Genomic DNA, 16971 nt, shown 5'->3' with positions numbered 1-16971 from the left:
AAAATGAAAATTTGCCATTTGCAACCACCTGGATGGACCTATTATGCTTAGTGAAATGTCAGACAGAGAAAGACAAATACTGTATGTTTTCACCTATATGTGGAATCTAAAAAATAACACAAATGAATGAATGTAACAAAACAGAAGCAGACTCACAGATACAGAGAACAAGCTAGTGGTTACCAGCGAGGAGAGGGAAGCGGGGAGGGGCAGCATAGGGGTAGTGGATTAAGGGACACAAACTACTGTGTATAAAATAAATAAGAACAAGGACGTAATGTACAGCACAGAGAATAGAGCAGATGCTGTGTAAGTTTCAATGAAGTGTAATCTGTAAAGAGATTGAATCACTATGTCATACACCTGAAACTAATATAATACTGTAAGTCAATTTGACTTCAATTTTTTAAAAAAATGACAAGTCCTAATGAGTAGAGGCAGCAGCTGGGAGAGGATCCTGAGCTCAGAAGAGTCAGGTGAGGGGCACTCAAGACTAAGGGGGTAAAGCTCGAGGGGAGGGTGTAGCTCAGGGGTAGAGTGTGTGCTTAGCATGCACGAGGTCCTCGGTTCAATCCCCAGCACCTCCATTAAATAAAGGAACACATAAAACCTAACCACCACCCCTACAAAAGACAAAACAAAGAGCAAAGGGGAAGATAGCAGACACATATCTGGCCACAATCCCTCCTCAGTCAAGTTCCCCAAAGTAGACTTTTAAAACACTTAATTAAGTAATTTTAAATCACAGTAAAATTTGAAATTGACCATTTTAACCCTGGTGACAGGACAGTTCATCGACGTTCAGTCATTCGCTTTGTCATGCAACCATGGCCACCACCCTTCTCCAGAACTCTTGTCATCGTGCAAAACTGAAGCTGCCCCCATTAAACGGGACCTGCCCGTGACCCCTCCCGCGGGCCCTGGGAACCAGCTCCTACTTCCGGTCTGGAATCAGCACTCGCTCTTTGGTGGCGGGCCTGTTTTGCTTGGCGTAGTGTCCTCCAGGTTCGTCTGGGTTGTAGTGTCTGATGGGATTTGCCTTCCTGTTAAGGCTGAATTATAAGCCATCTCACCCCGGGAGCTTCAATTTAAAACAATGAAAAGCCCCACCCTCGACCGAGTAATGAGCCCCTCTGAGGGTGGGGCAGAGGCCTGGGTGACGCGTTTCTGTTTGTCCCGCTGTTCCGGTGGCTCTGCGATGGCTGGGAGTCTCAGGTTTAGGGAGGGCTCTCTTCAGTACTGGCTTCCATGGGGGAGGGGCACTGAAATTTGGGGCCCTCTCTGCAGTTTTCCCTGTAAGGTTGGATCCTACTAAAGAGAGTGGATTAACTGTGGGTTAATCTCCACTCCTCTCCTAGAGGGCACTGGAGCAAGGACAGATGATTCTCTGGCTTAATACACTTTGCCAGGAGTAAAAGCCACAGCCAACACCCCCATCCCAGGGTTTCCCAGCCCGGGTTCTGCCGACATGTCTGATGGGGTCACTCTGGTGTGTGGGGGGCTGTCTTACATGCGCGCTGTGGGATGCTGAGCCGCCACCCTGGTATCTACACTCCAAATGGCAGGAGCACCCTCTCTCCAGTTGTAACAACCAAAAACATCTCTAAACATCTGCTGAATGTCCACTTGGGGCAAAGTTACCCTGGCTGAGAATCCCTAGTCTTTCCCCTCCCCCCCACCCCGGGCTCTGGGGGTCGAACCCAGGACCTCATGCACACCTAGCGGATGCTTTACCACTGAGCTATTACCCTCCCCTCTGAGAATGCCTGTCTTAAAGGATATTAACTTACACTTGTCTCCAAATAAGGAGACAACTAATTCCAAAAAAAAAAAAAAAAAATCAACTGAGACTATGAAAACTGGACACCTTTAGAAAAAGGGGTGTTAGAACCATCATCCGAGAAATGTAAATGCTCATAATAAGGAAAGAAATTAGCAAGACGAAATGAGGACTAAAATTCAAAAACACAAATGCAGTTAAATATTAGTTAAGAAAAATACATAATAGTTGAACTAAAGAACAAATTAGGTGGGACGTACGGCAGGATGGACACCACAGAAAAGCAAATCAGAGAAGTGGGAGGAAATACGGGGGAAAGTGCAAAGGATCTAGAGGCAAAACGAGACGGCAGGAGTCCCCCACAGAGAGGAAGGCAAAAAGTGGGGAGAGGAAATACCGGAGGAAGCAGTGAAGATAAATTCCGTAAGGCTGCAGACGAAGGACCTCTCAGACGGGTAGGGATCTTAAGTCCAGACAGGAAAAACCTAGGCCCAGTCACAAAAGTGTGAATTTCAAAAATACCTAAAATGAAGAGAAAGAAATTTACAAACGTTCCATGCACGTCGTTTCCCCAGGAAGACTGCCCGGCAACGCTGGTGCAGGAAGACAGTGAAGCAACACTTCCCCAGTGTCAAAAAAAATCATGCAGATACAGGCTTCTGTCCAGGCACGTAGCCACTCCAACGGAGGGCGCACGGAAAGCACATTCTCGGTTGTACAAGGTAATTTATAGCCATATTTTTAAACACCTGATGGAAGATCTCAATAAATAGCACAGAACTTTGGATGTCTCATCTCTCCGTCTGTCAGTTTATGTACGTATGTTCCTCTGTTTGTCTGCCTATAGATTACATGTGTATCAACTGTGTGTGTGTGTGTAACTGTCTGTCACCTGCCAGTCTGTCTAGGTGGGTATGCACCTATCCTTTCTGCCTGCCTGCCTGTCTGTCTGTCCATCTATCGATCTGTCCACCCGGCATCTGCCGTCTGTCTATCCATGCACTACATGTGTGTGCAGCTGTCTATCGCGTGTGCAGGTATGAAGGGGTCTGTCTGCCTCTGTGTGTATGTACATGTCCATCTGTACTGTCTGCATGTCTACATACCATTATAGAGCCATCATCTGTTCATCCATCCATCAGATGTGCGTGTATGTAAGTGCGTGCGAATCTCTCGGTCCACCCAGCGACTGACCTGCCGCCTGTCTCCGTGTGTGCCCGTCTACCTATCCCACCTGCTTCCCTCCCTCCTCCAGCTATCTGCCTGTATACTGTGTATGGGTGCGTGCATGGATGCGTGCATGTGTGTATTTTCCCATCATCTGCCCACCTATGTGTTATGTGTGTACGTATCTGTTCATCTGTGACCTGTCTGTCTGCCTAGGTATGTATGCACCTGTTCATCTCTCCTATTTATCCATCATCTGTCTATACACTTCCCTGTCATCATCTGCTTATCAACACAGTATGTACGCATGTATCTGTCACTATGTATACGGATGTATCTGTCATCTGTCTCTCTGTCTGTTCGTGTGTTGCTCTGTCTGTCTGTTTTAGCCATTACCTATCCTTCTATCACTGATGTATGTACTATGCGTGTGTGTATCTATCACCTGTCTGTGTACCTATCATGTATGTGTGCATCATCTATCAATCGATCGATCGATGCCTCTCTGTGTCTCCCTGTCATCTGTGTGTGTACATATGTATATGTGTATGAGGATGTAGGCGCCTTGAACAGATGACGGTTTCTCCTGATGGAGTTTCCATGGGAAATGGAATCTGAGTGGATTATCTAAAACGGTTCATTTCATGGTCTTCAACCAATCGCTCCAGTCCCTGGGCTGACTGCATACCTGGGATTTCTCTGTATAAATAGAGGCCTGTGAGCTCCAGGCACAGATTGAGAGCCAGTCCCAGCCTCAAGGAGGCTGAAGACAAGAGGAGTCGAAGGAGGTAAGTTATGGGCAAGAATGGGTCCTGACTGCGATTGAAAATTAGGCAGACTGAGGTTTGTTTTAAAAAGCCTTGGCTTTCTAGTCACCGGGCATTCGCTCGGAGACCCTGTGAAAACGACGCATCTCCCCTGAACCCCGTATTGACTGCGCTTGGCTGCTGAGCCCTTCTGTGAACTGAGAGCAGTGTTTCCACACTCATGCTGTGGGTGGTTCATTTGTTTAAACAAGGGTTTCTGAACTGCGGACCTATGGACATTTTTGGAGAGATGATTTTTGTTGTTTGCAGGGAGGAGAGGGCTGTCCCTCTTTGACTTTGCAGGATGTTTCGCAGTGTCCCCCTCCGCTCCGCCCCACCTCCCCCTTGCCCAGGGTGTGACCACCAAAAGTGTCCCCACGGGCATTGGCAAATGTCCCCGGGTGGTGGGGGACAGGGTGGCAAAAACCACCCCCATCGAGAACCACTATTTTTTTTTTTTTAGTTCTTTTGGGGACAGCTAACTAGGTTTACTTATTTCATTTTTTTTTAGAGGAGGGACTGGGGATTGAATTCAGGACCTTGTGCATGCTAAGCTTGCACTCTACCACTGAGCCACACCCTCCCCAGGACCACTGCTGTAAGCCTCAACATCCACAGCCAGTAACAGTGTGCTGGGCGTGCCATCCGCCTCCTCTTCACCAATCCTCCACCTCGGTGGTGACTTTTATCGTCCCCACTTTATGGAGAGGTGGCTAAATCATCTCCTCAGAGATACCACAGCTAAAGACGGGGTAGAGCCTTGACTGCAAAGAACAGTGAGCTAAGATAAGCTTCCTTAAATGGTGTGGGATAAGAAAAGGTAGACCACGATGGGTTTTAAGCAAACGGGCTACCTTGGAATTCTTCTGAATAGGATTTAGATTTTGAGGAGATTCCTGACCGTGTGTGTCCCACTCTTGCTTAAAAAGCACCTGTGGGCTTTGGACTCTCCACTGGGTAAAACTGGACTTTGAAGACAGGACCCGACAGCCACCTCCTGGTCCCATCAGAATCAGAGCCCAGGTTTCTGCACCTGGCGCCCCGTGGCTCCCACCCAGCTGGGCTGACCCCCCCCCCCACCCGAGGCAGAAATATTGTGTGCCCTGCTCTGAATTCTTCCTCCTATGGTTCTGCTTATTGCTGTGATGTGAAAAGAACCCGAACTGATTACACATTCCCAGCGGAATCCCTGCCTCCTCCCACGTTTCCAGGAACATGAGACAGCTTTGATTTCGCAGGATTTCAGGACCTCAGGCTGTCTTTCCTCACATCTCTGTGTTTGCCCCCGTGCCTTCCCACCCTGCAGACACAGGCAGCTCCGGGGGACTGCCCCCTCTCCCAGGGTCTCCGTTCTTCTGGCTCTCCAGTGACCTTGCCCAAAATGGTCACCCCAGCTTGGTGTTCTCTTTCTAGACTTGCAGGATGATTCCAGCCTGCAGCAAGAGGAAAGGTGGGCTGCATTTTTTTTAAATGGAGGGACTGGGGATGGAACCCAGGACCTCGAGCGTGTTAAGCACAGCCTCTACCACTGAGCTGTACCCCCAACCCCCTGGGCTGCGTTTTTTTGTTTTTCAAGACTGTTGTCCTCGGAGAAATTGGATATCAGGAGACCTTCATAAAGTGGGTCTTGCCCGTGGAAGCTAGGAGTCAGATCTTATAAAAATCTTCTCTTTTAAAGTCTTGATTTCTGAAAATTTCAAAGTGCTTTGGATTTTGAATGCATTTTCTGGGATGAGGTTGAGTATGTGTAATCCACAGAGACAGAAAGTAGATTAATGGATTACCGAAGGTGGGGATGGGGTGGGGTTGGGAGTGGCCAGAAGATGGGAAATGACTGCGGGTGTGGGGTTTCCTTTAGGGGACTGAAAAAGATACAGAAGCTACACTGCTGACAGTGGTACAACACTAGGAGTGTACCTGGTGGCATGGAATTCCATGCTGCACAAAAGGGCGAAAATGTGAATTCTGTGCTCTTTTACCACCACAACAAAGTATCTTTTTAGGAGCTTAATTCTTGTAGAATTCTTTTGTGGCCTCCTCTTCCCAGCACAGATAAGTACCCTGGAAGGAACAAGGAAACACTTCAGGGGGACAATATTAAGTTAATATATCCAGTGTTGCGCCACTGCATAGAATTCTCAGGTTGTAACGAGTTTTCTGTGTTTTGCTGCAGAATCATGACTCACAGGTTTACTTTGTAGTTTGTCTTGACTGTTGACATAAACACCAACATTACAGTTAAAGCCAACTGTTAAACCAACATTACAGATTGGAGGAGCATCACACGTAGTGAATCTCTTGAAAGTACAGTAGAGAAAACCCTTTCTGATTTATAGATGAGAAAACTGACTCCCATACTTGTACATGTAGAAATCAGAATTTAAGGGGACATTCAGACCTTTCCACCTCCTTTTCCTATGGAGGTGGATGTCTGAAAACTAACACAATAGATTAATGTCTTCCTTAAGAAATACTGAACCAGATGGGGCAGGGTGTCTAGTATTGGGATGAGGGAAGAGGGGACAGGGAAGGATGGATGAAGATTAAACTCTTGTGGTTCATTCCTGTTTTGCCCCAGACTTCTGAACAGTGAGTCCATCGCTGAGGAAGCCGGAGGAATTCCCTTTCAAAAGGTGTCAATGAGGCGCCGGCGCCTAGAAGCGTCTGCCCAGAGTCCCATGGAAATTTCTCCCATCACTATGGTGGAGGAAGAGACATTTTTCCGGGGTCACGGAAAACTCCCAGACTGCCCTGGATCAGAGTCGCCAGCGTCCGTGCCGTCCCAAGGCACGCTTACAGAAGAGCCAGACCGCGACCCTGAAAAGTGGCATGTTAGCTTCAGAACATTTAGTGGCTCAGAGGAGTCCGACCCCATCCAGGACCTGAGGAGACTCCGTGAGCTGTGCCGTCTGTGGCTGAGGCCGGATCTCCACACCAAGGAGCAGATTATGGACAAGCTGGTACTGGAGCAGTTCATGACCTGTATGCCCCTGGGCTTCCAGGTCTTGGTCAGGGAGAGTGGCGTGGAGAGTTGCAGAGATCTGGAGGACCTGCTAAGAGAGAACAGAAAACCTAAGAAATGGGTGAGTAGGACCATCCCGACTGGTTCAGCAAAGGGAGGGCTGGGGGCTGAAAGGGGGTTGAACAAGATGGGGCCTGAGGGGCTGATTCTAAACCAGTGGTTCCCAACCCGACGTGAGTTTGCATCAGGCATCATCGCTGAGAGACGCTTCTGGCTGTCCCAACTTGGGGCCGGTTGCTCCTGTAAACAAATGATTCTCATAAAGCGTGCTTTTATGGGGTTGGATGCAGTTGGGACGGCTTGGGAGCTGCATTGTGGTCCTTGTAGTGAGACTGGTCATGTTTGACTCCCTCCCCACCCAGACCGTGGTCCACATACGGGGTAAGAACTTTCTTGTGCGAGACCCAGAAGTTCAGATGGCTGAAGCTGAGGTCAGTGACACAGATGACGAGAGAGAACTATTCAGGAAGCCCCAGTCTCCCATGAATGGCGTCCGTCCAGAAAACGGCCAGCAGGTAAGCGGAGAGCGGCAGGAGCGGCCAGGAGTGAAGGCACTGTCAAGGGGGCGGTGAGTGTGTGAGGCCCTGACATTCTTACCCCAGGGCAAGAATGAAGACTCATCCATCCTTGTCCCTTGGCCATGAAGCCTTAAGAGTTGGGAGACAAAAATTGTCTCAATGGGCTTAGCTCAATTTGCCACAGGTAAATGCAATCCCTGCTCAGTGCCTGATGGTCACTGTCCTCGAAGGAACTTCAGATTTCAGAAGATCGTCAGTCCCTTCAGCTGAGGGAGTCATTTCTAACTGAACCCATTTTGTCTCCCAGAAGACACTGACGAGTGTCTGGAGACAGTTGATTTGTCCAGATGGGAATGGAGGTGGGGGGGCTGCTGACTTCTAGTGAGTCGGGACCAGGGATGCTGCTCAGGGTCATTCAGCCATGCCCGGGACAGCCTCCATCACAAAGACGAATCCAGCCAAAGCATCCATGAGTGCTGGAGTCAGCAGGCCAGGACCCCGAGGGCTTTCCTTCCAGAGTCAGGGGCAGGGAGAAGTTGGGGCGACTCGGAGAAACTAATGCAGAGAGAATTCCGAGGGCCAGGGTGATGCTGGTCGGGACTTGACTGAGAGATGTGTTGCGGACAGATTAAGGAGTCAGGTGATGAGTGTCAGGGTGGTGGGGAGACCCAGGAGAAGTCAGGGCGTATCCTCCAAACTGTTCCTAGGAAAGGGGGGGTCTCAGATCCAGGGGATGAGCGGGATGGGAAGGAGGAGACAGCGCTCTCTTCATGGGCTAATTTACATTCAGATGGTTATTGACTCTGGTTGGCCCTTGTCAGGAAGAGAAAGCTCTCCAGCCAGAGACCACTCCTGAATCAGCTGATCTGGAGGGTCTGACGCCCAAGCGGAACGTGGAGGAGGACATGCTGGAAGACAGGAAAGAGGCAGGAGCCCTGCAGGCTCAGCCTGAGCTCCAGGAGGGTCCTGGTGAGTAGGGCGGCCCGCACTTCGGAGGAGTGAGTGCCTCCTTCCCGTGGGGGCCCAGCATTACACCCCTCTGGGGCAGAGGTCTGGGGGCAGTGGGGAGGGTTGGTTCTCCAACGCCAGCCCTCTCCTGCATTGCCTTTCAGTGCTTCCCACAACCCAAACACTCAGGTGGGCTGCTTCACGGGAAGGTGTCAGCGCACATCAGTGCTTGGTTCCAATGAGCTTGGGATCTCAGAGAAAGCTCCTCAGTACATGGTGTGCGCTGAATCCCCTCTCTCGGCAGATTCCGGGACGGCACAGGGCGGGAAGGATGCCCAAGAAGGAATGGATCTTCAGGTGGGGATGTGGCCTCCCACCTGTCTTCCAGAGAGAGAAGTTTCCACTCGGAGTGCACACAGAGGAGGCTCTCGGAGGAGTCTGAGACGTTATAAGCGAAAACGGGCCAACAGTCCCGCTTGCCCAGATGTGCGTCAAGAAGGAGCCCCATCTGTGGACACAGGAGAGGTCTCAGGACAACTTGGGTCCCGTTCCGTCCGTGCACCCAGCACGGTGGGGCCGCGCAGCCGTCCTGAGGGAGACGCAGCCCCGGCGCGCACACCGTATGAATGCAGGGTGTGCAAGAAAAGATTTCGGTATGAATCTCAGTTCACCCTTCACCAGAGGACACACACGAGAGAGAGGCCCTTTCGATGCAACGTCTGTGCCAGGGGCTTCATGCAGCCTTCGGACCTGCGAGTCCACCAGCGAGTCCACACGGGCGAGAAGCCGCACTGCTGTGACCTCTGCCCCAAGAGGTTCGCCCACGACTCCACGCTGCGTGCTCACAAGAGGGTCCACACCAGGGAGAAGCCCTTCCAGTGTGAGCACTGCGACAAGGCCTTCAGCCACAGGGGGAACCTCAACGTTCACCGACGCACCCACTCTGGACTCAAGCCCTACGTGTGTCCCGAGTGTCACGGCGCCTTCCGTCAGCTGGGAACCTTCAAACGCCACCAGAAAACGCATTTCAGGATGACTCGCCAATGATTCTGTCCACAGGTCCACGTCCCTTCTGCTCCAAGAAGGAAATTCTGGATGACTGGTCACCTACACGATCCAAACGGTGGGTGAGAAGTTAAGAACTCCAGGAGGATCTGGAGCACAATGGGGTCTCCACCCTCGTGGATGATGAGGGTCCCTGAGTGATGACTTGGCTTTGGGATTGACTTTGGTTTTCTGCTTCGTGATTCACTCTTGTTTTCTCCTAAGTTTTTGCTTTGTGTTCTTCCAACGAGGGCAAGTCTGGCTGGTTTTGGCAGTTTATCAGGAAACCGAGGCTGCTGAGGACTGCCTCCCTGTTGAGCATTATTTCCTCGTCAGTCTGGGTGACCCGGGTAGGGCGGCCAGATTAAATGCAGGGTGTGCACTGCGGTCTGAATTCCAAATCAATAAAGGTGTTTCTGTCAGAGCACGCCGTGTGTGTCCCCTTCTTCCTGTGGTTGGGTCACATGGGGCCTTTATCCCGTGGACATAGGTCCCCTCTCTGCTCGTTCTGCTGCTGCTTCCCCGGGCAGGGAGGAAATGGAAGGTGCCCCACACCCATAGGACCTCACTCGCCCCCCCGCTGGGGCACAACCTCTGGGTTCTCGCGCCTCCTCAGAAGCGGGTGCATCTCACGCTTTGTCTTGTCAGATGATTTTAGACAAAGTCTTTTCAGACTCACTTGCATAAAAAAAAAGAGTAGGGGACCTGATTTGTTAAATCTGTAGACCTCTATTGCTTGACTTTGTCCACCTCTCCAGGCCAGGGAGAGAAAAATTCGCTAGACCAGGAAAATCAATCTAGTTGCCAAAAAATTTACAATCCATGAAAGTCGAAGATAAAGGAAATGCAATAAGGAAAGTCCACCACAAAAGCGGGATCAAGGCGCCTTGAACAAGTCACGGACTCTGCTGGTGGAGTTTCCGTGGGAAACTGAATCTTATTGGATTATCTAATGTCATGGATCCCAAGGCCTTCCGCCAACTTAGTCGCTCCAATCAGTGGGCTGATTGGGTTACAGGCAGGACGGCCCCTGGACTTCCCCAGCTCTATATAAACAGAGGCCTGTCAGCTCCAGGCGCAGACTGAGCCAGTCCCCGACTGGAGGAGGCTGCAGGCAAGAGGTCGGAGGAGGTCCGTGCCGAGAGGGAGCGCCCACGGAGAACGCTTGGAAATCAGGACAGAAGGAGGCGGGCTTCAGGAAGAGTTGGCTTTCCACTCACCCTGCGTCAGCCGGAGGCCCTGTGAGCACCAGGGGTCTCCCTCGAACCCCACATTAACTGGGGTTGGTTGTGGAACCCTCCGTGAGAGGAGCAGTTCTCCCCGCTCCGAGGTGTGGGGTGCTTCATTCTGTAAGCAAGGGTTTCGGAACCGTGGCCCAGTGGACGTTTTTGACCACGTAGTTTTTGTTGTTTGGGGGACGGGAGAGGGTTGTCCCTCCGTGACACAGCGGGGTGAGTGGCCGCATCCAGCTTGGGGCTCCGCACCTCTCCCACGGCCCCCGGTGTGACTACCGAAAGGGCCTCCACAGGCTTCGGCAGCGTCTCCGTGTGGGTGGCGGGGTGCAGGAATCACTGGCAGTTCAGACATTTCAACAGCCTTTTCCTACAAAGATGGATGTTAGAAAAATAACACAGTAGATTAACGTCTCCCTTAGGAAATACTGAGCCAGTTAGGGAAGGGTGTCCAGTACTGGGATGAGGGAAGCAGGGGACAGGGAAGGATGGATGAAGATTAAACTCTTGTGGTTCATTCCTGTTTTGCCCCAGACTTCTGAACAGTGAGTCCATCGCTGAGGAAGCCGGAGGAATTCCCTTTCAAAAGGTGTCAATGAGGCGCCGGCGCCTAGAAGCGTCTGCCCAGAGTCCCATGGAAATTTCTCCCATCACTATGGTGGAGGAAGAGACATTTTTCCGGGGTCACGGAAAACTCCCAGACTGCCCTGGATCAGAGTCGCCAGCGTCCGTGCCGTCCCAAGGCACGCTTACAGAAGAGCCAGACCGCGACCCTGAAAAGTGGTATGTTAGCTTCAGAACATTTAGTGGCTCAGAGGAGTCCGACCCCATCCAGGACCTGAGGAGACTCCGTGAGCTGTGCCGTCTGTGGCTGAGGCCGGATCTCCACACCAAGGAGCAGATTATGGACAAGCTGGTGCTGGAGCAGTTCATGACCTGCATGCCCCTGGGCTGCCAGGTCTTGGTCAGGGAGAGTGGCGTGGAGAGTTGCAGAGATCTGGAGGACCTGCTAAGAGAGAACAGAAAACCTAAGAAATGGGTGAGTAGGACCGTCCCGACTGGTTCAGCAAAGGGAGGGCTGGGGGCTGAAAGGGGGTTGAAGAAGATGGGGCCTGAGGGGCTGATTCTAGACCAGTGGTTCCCAACCCGACGTGAGTTTGCATCAGGCATCATCGCTGAGAGACGCTTCTGGCTGTCCCAACTTGGGGCCGGTTGCTCCTGTAAACAAGTGGTTCTCATATGAAGTGTGCTTTTATGGGGTCGGATGCAGTTGGGACGGCTTGGGAGCTGCATTGTGGTCCTTGTAGTGAGACTGGTCATGTTTGACTCCCTCCCCACCCAGACCGTAGTCCACATACGGGGTAAGAACTTTCTTGTGCGAGACCCAGAAGTTCAGAGGGCTGAAGCCGGGGTCAGTGACACAGATGACGAGAGAAAACTATTCAGGGAACCCCAGTCTCCCATGAATGGCGTCCGTCCAGAAAACGGCCAGCAGGTAAGCCGAGAGCGGCAGGAGCGGCCAGGAGTGAAGGCACTGTCAACGGGGCGGTGAGTGTGTGAGGCCTGATCTCTGGAGAGAGGTAGGGAGGATGCAGAAGAGGACGGGTGGACGTGGCTGCTGGAGTCACTGGGAGCCGTGGGTAGAGCAGAACTGGAACCAATGGCTCCAGGAATTCCCATGGATGCAGTCGGCCCCTAGACATTTTCCAGCTGCTGTGACCATAAACCCTCCCCCAGCTTTGTCCCTCTGTCCTGAAAGCACGCAGCCTTAAGAGTGGGGAGGAAGAAATTGTGTCAGTGGAAGGCTCAGGTCAGTTGGCCACGGGCAGATGCACTGACAGCAGATTTCCCGGCGGCCGCCGTCCTCAAAGACGCTTGAGGCTTGCATGGGAGGAGTCGTTCCCAGTCCCACCCACCTTGCCTCCCAGAAGACACTGACGAATGTCTGAAGACAGTTGATTTGTCCAAAAGGGGATAAGGGGGAGGGAGGCTGTTGACTTCTAGTGAGTGGGGACCACCGATGCTGCTCAGGGTCATTCAGCCATGCCCGGGACAGCCTCCATCACAAAGACGAATCCAGCCAAAGCATCCATGAGTGCTGGAGTCAGCAGGCCAGGACCCCGAGGGCTTTCCTTCCAGAGTCAGGGGCAGGGAGAAGTTGGGGCGACTCGGAGAAACTAATGCAGAGAGAATTCCGAGGGCCAGGGTGATGCTGGTCGGGACTTGACTGAGAGATGTGTTGCGGACAGATTAAGGAGTCAGGTGATGAGTGTCAGGGTGGTGGGGAGACCCAGGAGAAGTCAGGGCGTATCCTCCAAACTGTTCCTAGGAAAGGGGGGGTCTCAGATCCGGGGGATGAGCGGGATGGGAAGGAGGAGACAGCGCTCTCTTCATGGGCTAATTTACATTCAGATGGTTATTGACTCTGGTTGGCCCTTGTCAGGAAGAGAAAGCTCTCCAGCCAGAGACCACTCCTGAATCAGCTGATCTGGAGGGTCTGACGCCCAAGCGGAACGTGGAGGAGGACATGCTGGAAGACAGGAAAGAGGCAGGAGCCCTGCAGGCTCAGCCTGAGCTCCAGGAGGGTCCTGGTGAGTAGGGCGGCCCGCACTTCGGAGGAGTGAGTGCCTCCCTTCCCGTGGGGGCCCAGCATTACACCCCTCTGGGGCAGAGGTCTGGGGGCAGTGGGGAGGGTTGGTTCTCCAACGCCAGCCCTCTCCTGCATTGCCTTTCAGTGCTTCCCACAACCCAAACACTCAGGTGGGCTGCTTCACGGGAAGGTGTCAGCGCACATCAGTGCTTGGTTCCAATGAGCTTGGGATCTCAGAGAAAGCTCCTCAGTACATGGTGTGCGCTGAATCCCCTCTCTCGGCAGATTCCGGGACGGCACAGGGCGGGAAGGATGCCCAAGAAGGAATGGATCTTCAGGTGGGGATGTGGCCTCCCACCTGTCTTCCAGAGAGAGAAGTTTCCACTCGGAGTGCACACAGAGGAGGCTCTCGGAGGAGTCTGAGACGTTATAAGCAAAAACGGGCCAACAGTCCCGCTTGCCCAGATGTGCGTCAAGAAGGAGCCCCATCTGTGGACACAGGAGAGGTCTCAGGACAACTTGGGTCCCGTTCCGTCCGTGCACCCAGCACGGTGGGGCCGCGCAGCCGTCCTGAGGGAGACGCAGCCCCGGCGCGCACACCGTATGAATGCAGGGTGTGCAAGAAAAGATTTCGGTATGAATCTCAGTTCACCCTTCACCAGAGGACACACACGAGAGAGAGGCCCTTTCGATGCAACGTCTGTGCCAAGGGCTTCATGCAGCCTTCGGACCTGCGAGTCCACCAGCGAGTCCACACGGGCGAGAAGCCGCACTGCTGTGACCTCTGCCCCAAGAGGTTCGCCCACGACTCCACGCTGCGTGCTCACAAGAGGGTCCACACCAGGGAGAAGCCCTTCCAGTGTGAGCACTGCGACAAGGCCTTCAGCCACAGGGGGAACCTCAACGTTCACCGACGCACCCACTCTGGACTCAAGCCCTACGTGTGTCCCGAGTGTCACGGCGCCTTCCGTCAGCTGGGAACCTTCAAACGCCACCAGAAAACGCATTTCAGGATGACTCGCCAATGATTCTGTCCACAGGTCCACGTCCCTTCTGCTCCAAGAAGGAAATTCTGGATGACTGGTCACCTACACGATCCAAACGGTGGGTGAGAAGTTAAGAACTCCAGGAGGATCTGGAGCACAATGGGGTCTCCACCCTCGTGGATGATGAGGGTCCCTGAGTGATGACTTGGCTTTTGGGATTGACTTTGGTTTTCTGCTTCCAGAGTCATAGTTGTTTTTTTTTTTTTTTTTTGAGAACTTTTTGCTTTGTGTTTTTCCTCTTCTGATGAGTGCAAGTCTCACTGGTTTTCAACACTCATCAGGAAACTGAGGCTGCTGCGGATTTCCTTTCCTATTCGATTTTTTTTTTTGCGTCATATGGTCTGCTGGGGTGTTTTTTTTAAATAATATTTTAGGACAGATTTCCTATTGATGTACCTCTCGCCCTCGGCCAAAGTCATGTTTTCCATGAGCAACAACGCCTACCAGCGTCGTGCATTGGCTGTAATTAATCAACCAGCGTTGGCATGTCATTTTCACCCCAAATCTTTAGATCACATCCATGTTCACTCATGTTAATGTACATTTGCTGGATTTGTACAAATGTATAATACCCGTGTCCACCGTTACAATATTATGCAGTATAGTCTACAACTCGAAAAATAAAATTCATGACCATCCATATGTCCTGTGTTTTCATCTTCTGATTTTTGCAACCACAGCTTCCCCTTAGACCAGAGGACGACTGAGGCAATCTGAGGCAATCTGAGTCTTTAATTTAGCTCCATCGGCTTCCCCTGAAGGCTCTCTGAAGCCCCAAATGAAGGAGTGCCATGCTTAGGTTTTGATTTAGTAGCTCTCGTGTGGCCATGGGAATGTTCAGTTTTAAAACAAAATTAGATTCACAGAAAGTTAAAAAGTAGTTCAGGGGGCTCTTGTGTCCCTTTCATCCAGTCTATTAAAAAAAATATCCTCCAAGTGGTACGTGGTCAACGCGTATAAACATGGAAAGGGAACAGGAGGACGGAGAACACAGGTGTCTGCCTTGTCCTCACGGCCTCCCACCCTCTTCTCTTCTGAACCCCTCCCTTCCGGCTTGCTTCTGCAACTTGCCACTAAAATGGCTCTTAACAGAGTGGACAGTGACTTTGGTCTTGTCGGGGTCCACAGTCATTTCTCAGTCAGTCCTCCTCGGCCTCACACTCTTAGAAGCCCTTGCTGAAACTGGCCTGTTGGTTCCTATCAAAATCCTTTGTCGGCTTGGCTTCAGTCACATGCTGGTCTGAGCTTCCTCTTTTTAACTGCTTTCTCTCCTTCCTGCTCCTCTGTCTCATAAGCTCCTTTTCTCCCAGATTTGTAAATAGCGGCATGCCTTTTTTGTGGGTAAAAAAACCCCATCAGATTGTTAGAATGAGTATTTTTAAAAAACATTAAGTAGCACACGGTCACTCTGCAGTAATTATAAAATGCAGAGAAAAAGAAAAAAAATCAAGGCTACTTTTTTAGTTTGTTTTGAATGGAGGTACTGAGGATTGAACCCAGGGCCTCCTGCATGCTAAGTCTGCACTCTACCACTGAACTATACACTCACCCCAAAGGAAAAAAATTAAAAGCATACTTTCAACACTCAGAGATAGTCATTGTTAACATGATTCATTTCCTTTTTAGAAAAATTTATTTAATTTTGCCTGCAGCCATGAAATTGTATTGGCAGTATTATAACGGGTCCAATTATATTTCTATTTAATTATATATGTACTTGTTAATTTGCTTCTGTAAATATATTTTTAAAAATCCCTGAGCTTTCTATCAGCTCCAGGAAATAGAATATTGGGAATAATACACACCTAAGTAGGCAGTTCCCTGGGACACAGCCGCCAGCCTCCTCACCTGGAGGAACCACCGGCACAAATTCTAAGTTCATCATTCCTTTACTTGAGAAAATAATCTTATTATATGTGCGTGTATGCCTAAGAATATGTTATTTCGTTTTAGCTCTTTTGATTGATTGATTGATTGATGATTGATTGATTGATTGATTGATTGACTGACTGATGCAAAACGCTTTGTTGTTTCCATTTGGTCGAAGGCTCAGGAGGGGCTCCAGGGTGGTCACAGAGCTGCCCGGGGGCCGCAGAGAGGAGCCCCGACACCGGGGCCCCTCCCAGCCCGCTGGGCTCCGGAGGCTCGCGGAGGTTCTGAGCCTTCGGGGGAGACACTCCGCAGCGCAGCCCGGGGCCGCCCGCCCGCGGAGGCGGGTCGGGCGGGCTCAGCCCTTGATGCGCGGCACCTGCTCACCGAGGACGCGCGTCTCCGGGAAGTCACGGGGGGGCGGGGTCTGCGCGGGCGGAGCGCAGGGCGTGCGGACCGCGAAGGGCCTGGCTCGGGTCTCCCCGCGCCCCGGGGGCCCCGGTAGCGCCCGGGTGCCCCCACCCCCGCCCCAACCCCCCGCGCGTCCTGGGAGGGGGGCCGCCGCCCGCTGCTCCTCCGTCTTCAGCGCAGCTCGGCGCCCGGGCGCGTCTCCTGCGCCGATTCGAGGGGAAGGCGGCCCCCGCCCCCGCCCCCGCCCCCAGAGCCCCGTCGTCGCGGCGGAAATCGAGGCCCCGAGAGAGAGGCAGGTGCCGGGGCCGGCAGATGCGTGCCGACCTGGCGGTGGACGGCGGCCCCCCCACCCCCACCCCGGGGAGTCGCTCTGACGCTCCTCGGAGCGCACGGTTGGGCGGCGGTAAGGAGCTAAGCCCAGAAGCGGTGTTGCTGGTCCCGGAGGCCGTGATCGCCGAGAGGTTGGGTCCAAAGCTGCGAGCCGAAGAAAGCGGGGAGGGCGTGGGAGGCTGGAGGGGGGCGGCCCTGGCTCTGCTCT

At 52.2% G+C, this 16971-nt stretch overlaps 2 protein-coding genes across 2 annotated transcripts; both read left to right on the top strand.

Annotated features, from left to right (window-relative positions):
• The first annotated feature begins 6248 nt into the window (after window positions 1-6248).
• On the top strand, window positions 6249-9438 carry LOC102521125 (zinc finger and SCAN domain-containing protein 5B). The gene is made up of 4 exons (XM_032487590.1): window positions 6249-6836; window positions 7138-7290; window positions 8115-8262; window positions 8546-9438. The coding sequence occupies exons 1-4, from the start codon at window positions 6393-6395 to the stop codon at window positions 9286-9288; spliced, it is 1488 nt and encodes a 495-aa protein (XP_032343481.1). The 5' UTR covers window positions 6249-6392; the 3' UTR covers window positions 9289-9438.
• Window positions 9439-11095: 1657 nt separating this feature from the next.
• LOC116665982 (zinc finger and SCAN domain-containing protein 5B-like) lies at window positions 11096-14834 on the top strand. Its single transcript, XM_032487585.1, has 4 exons — window positions 11096-11556; window positions 11860-12012; window positions 12961-13108; window positions 13393-14834. The coding sequence occupies exons 1-4, from the start codon at window positions 11113-11115 to the stop codon at window positions 14133-14135; spliced, it is 1488 nt and encodes a 495-aa protein (XP_032343476.1). The 5' UTR covers window positions 11096-11112; the 3' UTR covers window positions 14136-14834.
• The last annotated feature ends 2137 nt before the right edge of the window (window positions 14835-16971 follow it).

The sequence above is a fragment of the Camelus ferus genome, chromosome 9 (genome assembly GCF_009834535.1).
Source record: "Camelus ferus isolate YT-003-E chromosome 9, BCGSAC_Cfer_1.0, whole genome shotgun sequence".
NCBI lineage: Eukaryota > Metazoa > Chordata > Mammalia > Artiodactyla > Camelidae > Camelus > Camelus ferus.
This window is presented reverse-complemented; position numbering and strand designations above follow the sequence as displayed.

Bases quoted from the DNA above. Each gene is read 5' to 3' on its own strand.
- LOC102521125 (XM_032487590.1), top strand. From the start codon at position 6,393: ATGAGGCGCCGGCGCCTAGAAGCGTCTGCCCAGAGTCCCATGGAAATT. The intron at 6,837-7,137 runs GTGAGTAGGACC...CTCCCCACCCAG, and splicing joins ACAGAAAACCTAAGAAATGG to ACCGTGGTCCACATACGGGG. The intron at 8,263-8,545 runs GTGAGTAGGGCG...CTCTCTCGGCAG, and splicing joins TGAGCTCCAGGAGGGTCCTG to ATTCCGGGACGGCACAGGGC.
- LOC116665982 (XM_032487585.1), top strand. From the start codon at position 11,113: ATGAGGCGCCGGCGCCTAGAAGCGTCTGCCCAGAGTCCCATGGAAATT. The intron at 11,557-11,859 runs GTGAGTAGGACC...CTCCCCACCCAG, and splicing joins ACAGAAAACCTAAGAAATGG to ACCGTAGTCCACATACGGGG. The intron at 13,109-13,392 runs GTGAGTAGGGCG...CTCTCTCGGCAG, and splicing joins TGAGCTCCAGGAGGGTCCTG to ATTCCGGGACGGCACAGGGC.